Source organism: Austrofundulus limnaeus, unplaced genomic scaffold (assembly GCF_001266775.1).
Source record: "Austrofundulus limnaeus strain Quisiro unplaced genomic scaffold, Austrofundulus_limnaeus-1.0 Scaffold54, whole genome shotgun sequence".
Classification (NCBI taxonomy): domain Eukaryota; kingdom Metazoa; phylum Chordata; class Actinopteri; order Cyprinodontiformes; family Rivulidae; genus Austrofundulus; species Austrofundulus limnaeus.
This window is the reverse complement of record NW_013952456.1, coordinates 1622143-1630286: the sequence shown is the minus strand read 5'-3', so window position 1 is coordinate 1630286 and position 8144 is coordinate 1622143. Positions and strand designations below refer to the sequence as shown.

The window sequence follows — 8144 nt, the reverse complement described above, 5'->3', positions numbered from 1 at the left end:
ACACACACACACACACACACACACACACACACACACACACACACACACACACACACACACACAAGTTGCTTTCATATCCTTGTGGGGCCCGTCCATTGACTTCCATTCATTTTTTGGTAATTTTATATCCTAACCCTGACCACAAACCCTAAGGCTAACCTCACAGGTACCTACCTGACCCTAAAACTAACCTAAACTCAATTCACACCTTGGTCCTAAACCCAACCCCCCAACCCAAAATCAGCCTTCGAAGTTGTGGGGCCCAGGCCTTGGACTCCACAAGGAGCACTCGGTCCCCACTAGGCTGCATTTTCCTTAAAACTGGGCCCCACGATGTAGGAAAAACAAGGCCACACACACACATGTTTGTTTCTTGACCCCGTGGGGACCTTCCATTGACTTCCATTCATGTTTTTTAGACTTTATATCCTAACCCTGACCAAATACTCTATAATTAACTTCACAGGTACCTACCTGACCCTAAAACTAACCTAAACCTTGGTCCTAAACCTAACCCCACACCTGTAACATGCATTTGGACCCGTCCCCACCTGGCTGCTTTTTTTTTTGTAAAAAATACCCCACGTTGTAGGAAAAACCTGTCCACACACACACACTTTGATTCAGTGTTCCTGACTGGTCATTTTTGTCCGCAGTGTCAACAGCATCAGCTCTCTGTCTCCCCTGGCTTGCTGTTTGTCCCTGAGCGAGCTGTACCTGAGGAGGAACATGATTCCTTCTCTCTCAGAGCTGTATTATCTGTGTCCGCTGACACGTCTCAGGGTGCTCTGGTTGGCTGAGAACCCCTGCTGTGGAAGTGACCCAAACAAGTACCGCCTCACCGTGCTGCGCTGCCTGCCTCGCCTCCAGAAACTTGACAACCAAGGTGAGTTTACGCCAGCAGATCAGTTTCGCCTGTTTGAACGGTTTATARATTTGTTGAGTTGTTTGCGGGCGCAGCGGTGACCGAGGACGAGGTGGCACTTGCTCTCGTGCAAGGTGAAGAGGTCAGCACGCCCCCGGGTGGTATCCAGACACAGCTTTCCAACAACGGCCTTACAGACGCTGAATCAGAAAATGATGCTCTCAACTACAACATGGAGGAGACCAAGTAGGTTTTGTGAACTGTAGTGTTTTAAACTAATTATTTTTTGTTAACTTTATTCATTTCATTAAAAAAAACACATTTACATACAACAATACAAATCAAATAAAATGAAAGGTAGCAGCAGAAGAAAAAAAACTTATATCTGCCCCTATTTGCAAAAAATATTAATTTCAAACAATTTAAAAAAAAACTAAACCAAAAATTCAACTCCTCAAACAGTAACTCTTACAAATACAAATTATACAATTTCATAATTCTTTAACAATTTAACTTTTGTCATTCTCTTAAACAAATTAATTGAGCCAGTGTTTTTACAGTCATTATCCAGATTATTTCATAATCTTATTCCTTTGACTGATCTGTCCTTCAAATTTGTTCGAATTTTAGGTTTCACAAAAAATTCTAGTCCCTTAATATTAAAACAACTTTCACTCTTCACAAAATTTGATTGAATGTTCAAAGGTAATTCATTTTTATGAGCCTTATACATAACCTGCAAAAATATTATAATCAACCAACTGATAACATTTTAATAATTTCAATTGATGAAATAATATATTTGATGGATGACAGTAATGTTTTCTTGTAATAATTCTTACGGCTCTTTTCTGTAAAATAAACATGGGATAGTAATTGTTTCGCATGCTTTCTCCCAGATACAATAAATCACGTGGAACAATTATTGAATTATATAATATAAATAGTGCTTTATCATTAAATAATTCCTTTACTTTATGCAGTAATGCAATAGATTTGGCTATTTTTGTTCTTAAGTAATGTATGAGGTCTCCATGTCAGGTTTTCATCAATGACACCCAGAAACTTCACCTCACTGACTCTACAGATCTCAACYCTCYACTCTAAAGGAAACATAAGAGTTTTCTTTCTATTGCTGAATATCATGTAATTAGTTTTATCCAAATTTTATGAGAATTTATTAAGTTTAAACCAAGTTTGTACTTTTAGATTCTATTTCCATCATTTCCAACATCAGTTCTATATTAATACCCAAGCAAAAAAAAAAAAAAAAAAAAGTCGTCTGCAAATGAATTCAGATAAAACAACCCATTTTTTGTTTTCAGCAAAATCAGAGAAGAATTGGGAATGAAGCCTCTCTCCAGGGAGAAGTTCTCCTCTCCATCCTCTCCTTCTACTCTAGAGAGACAAACCATGAGAAGGGTAACCTCAGCCAGCAGCTCCCACCTGAATCTGAGAAGTACTGGAAGTATTTTCATCTGATTTCTGATCTGTCTCGTCAGACTCACATCCTGGATGCAGTTCTGCTTCTGTTGAGGGACTTGGATGAAGAGGAGCTCCGTGTTGTTCACACGGCCGCACAGACCAGACTGCACACGTACACGCTCCACTCAGGAGACGAGCAAAGACTTCCGGCTCAGAAAGCGGCCGACATTCAGCACTGACATGTTTTACAGCATCGCGCGTTCCCTTATCCATGTACGACTCAAACTCTGGGATTAAATACAAACATACATTCTGATGCTTTCTGCATGAAAAATGCACTGCATTTAATTTCACTGCCACCTTTTATGGCCAGGTCTAATCACCATTTCCTTTGATTTTTATTTATTTTTTATAGCTGCATGCCCACATGCCTTGTAAGAACTAAAGAATGTATGTTTTGCTAAATGTGACTATTTCTGTAATTAAAGACGCTTATCAGCAYTAACTGAACTCAAAGTGTTGCTTTTATTTGCCAAGATCTACTCTGAAAACGTGAATACAGCAAGTGCATTTTGGGCCAAACATTTTAATAATCTAATTTAAAACACTGGTTTTGTTTTATATCTARTTAAAACAATTGGAAATGATTTTTATGTCAGCGATCGACAGCTAAAATGTGCTTGAAACGATTGGTCTGGTGTTTCATTCGTCCTCGTTCTCCAGGAAGTCCATCAACGTGTTTATATCCACGGCCACCACCAGGTACTCCACTCCATCTCCACCCTGGAGCAACAGAAAACAACGTGCAGATTTAACAGCGGGGGAAGTTGCAGGTAATTGAATTGCTGCACGGAGGGAAATCCAAAGCGGCGCTCACCTTGCGTGTCCGAATCAGTTTGTGATCCCGGAACTCGGTCAGCTGAGTCCTCAGAGTGAGGTCAGAGTTGACCAGAAAGGCCTCGCGACAACGCTGGTAGAAGTCCTGGAATGATAATCCTGCACGCAGATTGAAACGTTCACAGCTCTGCAGTAAGATGTGAGAAGAGCCGTTGAATCGGTTCAGGGGTTAAATGTTTGCACACCTGTATATGAAGGGTTGTCTTTGTTCTCCAGCTGAAATCGCACCAACAGTTTAAAGATTCCTCTGAAAGGAAAGAAAAGACAATCGTTGGAAAGATGCAAGAACTAGTAAGTTGACATTTGATCAGTTCTAAATAAAATGATAAATCATTTATCGTGAACTATTTAAAATAAATTAAAACCTATGAGAAACTGCTTAAAGGCCGTGTCACACTAGACAACTTATGAACATTTTAAAGACGGCTACATTAAAGACGGAACTGAAAAAATGACCAGGAAGCTTCTTTTTGGCGTGTACATAAAGTAATTCTAACAAATTGATCAKATATACTGTATAACTTTTATTAGCAATTTAGACATAAAAATGTTTTATAAGATGGCATAAGTTCTCCAGTGTGACAGGGCCTTTACATATCACATCTAAAAAAGGCTGAAAACTAAGAATAACTCTTTACAAAGCATTATTTTCTACTCCTAAACGATTATTTATCAGATCAAATATGACAAAAACATTTAATAAACAATTTGGCTTTGTAAAACATACCCCAAAAACTACTTCAGTAAGACTTTTGTTAAATTAAAATAAAATAAAAAATACAGAATCATGTTATTTGTCTGACAATGTGCTTTTTTTTTTTAGATGGACTGTAATTATCTCTGGTAAGAACCTGATTTGCTGAGATCACGATATCTGCAAACATCACAGTTCATGTGGACTCAACCTGCATCATGTCTGTCATTACAGACAAGAAGGGGATCAGAGCTGATTTCTGATGTAATCCCACCCCTGCCTTAAAACCACCTGTCACTCATACTGCACGTCTCACCAGTGGGCACACTCCTTTTGAGTCAGCTCAGACTCGACTATAAGTGACGATCAACAGGGAAGAGATTTTTCTTAAATGAAAAGCAAAAGTGTTCGCTGGTGGGACAATCCGATCATGACGAGAGTTTACGTGCACCGGACTTTTATTCAGAATAGCAGCACAGACATGCGCAGTCAGGTCAGTTTTCAACAATCAGAATAAGATGATCAGATTAAGTGTTTACATGCTCCCTGTTCAGATTATCAGTCGGCATAAACCACCTCTCTCGTTCCGATTACAAATTCATTCAGATCGAGCTGAATCAGATCAGAATAATCCGAATGGGGTTTTTACATGACACATTTTTATTCTGAATGGCTGTTTAATCCGATTACTTATGTCCATGTTAATGTAACTATTGTTTGGATAATCTTCCTAGACCTGACCAACTGCAGCGACCCCACATCATAGCCCTGCCCCCACAGGCACAGAGGCACTATGCATGATGGGTGCATCCTTGAAGACGATGGGTCCACTATCCTTCCAGTTTTTAATAATGCGTTGGACAGTTTTTAACACAATTTTAGCAGTTTCTACAATCTCCTTAAATGTTTTCTCTGCTTGATGCCAGTGATTTGAGCCTTTTCAAACCGACTGACAGGTTCTCCACGACCACAGGATGTGTCTTTCTACACTGTTGTTTAAGACAGAGGTTCTCAAACTGGGGTCCTAGGATCCCCAGGGGTCCACGAGCTATAACTTGGGGGTCCTCAAAAAATTGTAATAAACTGTTAATTTTGTTTTTCATATAAAAAAACTTCATAAATGAATAAGGGGAACAATGCACCAGTCAAACAGTAATTATTCTCATGGAATTTAGGCATTAAAATGGCAGTGAATCAGTTTAAATCGGCATGAGGGGGTCCCTGGGATATTTTCACCTCTATAAAGGGTCCTCAGACCCAATAAGTTTGAGAAACRCTGGTTTAAGAAAAGAGAWGTAACTCACTGCACCAGCAGGGGTTAAATAACTTGTTGCCAGCTGAAAGATAACCACRCAGCAGTAATTTTCCACTAGSAGGTTCGTACCTACCAGTACTTGCTTAGTTAAATCCAAGTGGTGACTTTWTTCTTGGCCAGGCAGTGCAGTTGCTGCACCACGTCACTTTGTTTAGCTAACTGTTGTTGGGTCTAGGAGTTTCTGGGAGTTCTTCTTTGAACAGTTTTTGGATGTAGGTTTTCGATTCAACATGCTCAAAGCAAACATCTGTAGAACTTTTCCCATCARGAAGCCGTACTGCTGCTCACTGAACATTACCTCACATCTTCACCTGGCTTCAACATCTCTTTCCTGTATCTCCACGGCTCATCAACTTTACCCCCTCTGCAGTTATTACAGTTCTCCATTTTCTCAAATCCRGATACATGAAACCAACACGCGGTACCTTGCATTGGGTGTCAGGCTGCGGAGCACGTGTGTGAGGGAGGACAGAGCCAGAGCACCGGTCTGCTGCACCAGGAGCGAGTTTTCATATGACGTCTCCTCTGTGTAGTGCTGGAACGTCACACACTCCCACCACAGCCAATTGAACTGACTCTGTTTGAACTGGTCCCACACTGGAAGCATGAAATACAACAGTTAGCTGCGATCGCTGAGACTGAAACCGCAGAACTGAACTGGTACTATAGRTCACCTAACGGGGCATTGATGTGGTCTATAGAGGCCACCAGGTGCAGGTTTGGCAGGGAGGCCAGCTGCCCCAGTGCACTCTGGGTCTTTTCTCCTCGCAGCATTGGGCCGTCGATGTTGTGYATAATCACATACACGTGGAAATCTGACCCTGCGAGGACAAGCTGGACAATGTCAAAGAAACCGAATAAAAGAAAATAAAAGCAAGATGAGAAGACGGTTCARACGCTTACGTTCTTTCAGAGTCTGAGAGATGAACTGGATTTGATCTGAGGGGGTTCGAAAACTTCCCTCAAGCTCCAGAACCTCACTTGTCAGAGCGTTTAATATCTGGAATAAAACCACAGAATGACTGATGAAATGCCGGGGCAAAAGCAGATCTATTAAAGCTTTGTTTGGTAGATGAACAATCCTGATATACTGTATGTAAAGTTTTTATTAAGTGTGCACTCTTAAAAAATGATACTACTGACTGATTTAAGAGTAATAGAAGGGAAAAATCCGTTGACCACAAGATGGATTTCCTGTGACAAATGAGACTCCCTGAAGTCTTCCAGCAAAGCCTTTTTGCTGCCCAAACCGTAGACCAGAACACTGAACCCCAATCTAAAGCCAAACACAGACATGTAAATGTTTTAAAGCCAAGGTTAAAACACTTTGAAAGTGAAGACAAAGGAAGGCAGCCATGCTTACTGTAACTGTAACATCCATTTGTTAAAGTGCTTTTTGTGTTTGTTCTGCAGCTGCTGCATCTCTTTGAAATAACAGGATGGTTTATCTTCTAAAAGACGAGTCAGAGTCTCCTGTAAAACAACAAAAATAATAAATGAATTCTGCCTGAGCCTTAAAAAATCATGATTTAGAACACTGGCTGTAATTTACAAACCCTGTCAAGTTTAGGGGTGTGCAAACGCTCAAGGGTCCGGTCAGACGTCAGGACCTTCGAGCTACCATGAGCCTCAAAATACTCCTCGGTCATGGTGGGCTGGTTGAGGAGTTCTGCTGTGGTCTTGGTCTTTTTTGCAGGAGTCTTGTAGAGAGCTGCAGATAACTTTTTATTGGGAGTTTGTGAGTTTCTCAAAGTGTCTTTGTTCTCTTTCTTTGCCTTCTGCTCTTCAAAGGCATCCTCTTCTTCGTCCTCCCCAGAGTCAGAAGGTGAGAGCTCACTGTCGCTGTCTGACCGAAGGCTCGGTGCTGAAAATAACCAAACACCCCAATCATGTTATTATTATTTAGAGTGTATTCACATCAGGAAAGTGGTCCATTTGTTCGGTCTGGAACAGTTTGCACTCACAGTCTGATTTTTTTGCAAGCGGACTATAATTTATAAACAAAGCCACACGGGTGATGGTCATTGCTCCCATTGGACAGAATTGACGYGGCAGGACAGAGCACAGACCCAGAAATAAAGACAATGCAGTTAAAAAGCTGGGGCGGCTGTGGCAGAGTGGTTAGGAGAGTCGTCCTGGAACTGAAAGGTCGCCAGTTCGATCCCCGTACAGTCAACTCAGTCGTTGTGTCCTTGGGTAAGACACTTCACCCACCTTGCCTACTGATGGTGGTCAGAGGGTTCGGTGGCACCTGTGTATGGCAGCCTCACCTCTYTCAGTGTGCCCCAGTATAGTGTAGTTTGCCATCATCATTGCGTGAATGTGTGTGTGCATGGGTGAATATCTGTAGTGTGAAGCYCTTTGAGTGTCCTGGATAGATAGAAAGGCGCTATTTAAGTACAGTCCATTTACCATTTACCAAAACTGCAGTACCATTTAGAAATTCAAGAGCAGCTCATTTAACGATGGTTTCATGCTATACTTCTAATTTTTGGGACGGCGTCGACAACTGTGTGCCACAACCCAAAGTAGACAAGATGCTCCTTGTACCCTGACCCACAACTGCTCATCATTAGCTTTAGCAACACTGAAGGGCTAATTTTGCTTGGGAACAGTGGCCCTGCAAAGTCCAAAAAGGCGCATGTTTCCTGTAGGTGGTTCGTATTCAACCTAGAAGTGAACTGCACCGGAGTTTGTGTAGAAAGGGACTGAGACCAGCTCAAGAAATGGGCATTGGTCTGGTTGTTTGGTCCGCATGAGTGTATTCACACCTGCATAACTGTCGACTCATTTATTTATAGATACATTTTTTAATAGACTTTTCTGAGAGGGACCGTTTTCGGCCTTAAAATGGTTATTACTCCAAAACTAATAATGGTTCAAAATCAATGTTGTTGTTAGTTATTGGTCTAGTCAAGGACGTAATAACCTTGTACCAAATATTCTAT

At 41.2% G+C, this 8144-nt stretch overlaps 2 protein-coding genes across 2 annotated transcripts in view; one reads left to right on the top strand and one right to left on the bottom strand.

The window, feature by feature from the left end:
• cfap410 (cilia and flagella associated protein 410) overlaps positions 1 to 2800 on the top strand; it is a 4034-nt gene extending 1234 nt beyond the window's left edge. Inside the window, exons 4-7 of the mRNA XM_014008981.1 lie at positions 657 to 886; positions 961 to 1111; positions 2191 to 2287; positions 2368 to 2800. Of these exons, the coding sequence (XP_013864435.1) occupies positions 657 to 886; positions 961 to 1111; positions 2191 to 2287; positions 2368 to 2529 (640 nt within the window). The 3' untranslated portion in view covers positions 2530 to 2800. The remainder of the gene's footprint in view (positions 1 to 656; positions 887 to 960; positions 1112 to 2190; positions 2288 to 2367) is intronic.
• Positions 2797 to 8144, bottom strand: part of orc2 (origin recognition complex, subunit 2) — a gene marked incomplete in the record, with an annotated part of 9273 nt that continues 3925 nt past the window's right edge. The window contains 9 exon segments of the mRNA XM_014008976.1: positions 2797 to 3073; positions 3168 to 3286; positions 3373 to 3434; positions 5622 to 5793; positions 5871 to 6017; positions 6100 to 6196; positions 6340 to 6472; positions 6560 to 6669; positions 6753 to 7060. Coding sequence (XP_013864430.1) covers positions 2993 to 3073; positions 3168 to 3286; positions 3373 to 3434; positions 5622 to 5793; positions 5871 to 6017; positions 6100 to 6196; positions 6340 to 6472; positions 6560 to 6669; positions 6753 to 7060 — 1229 coding nt within the window.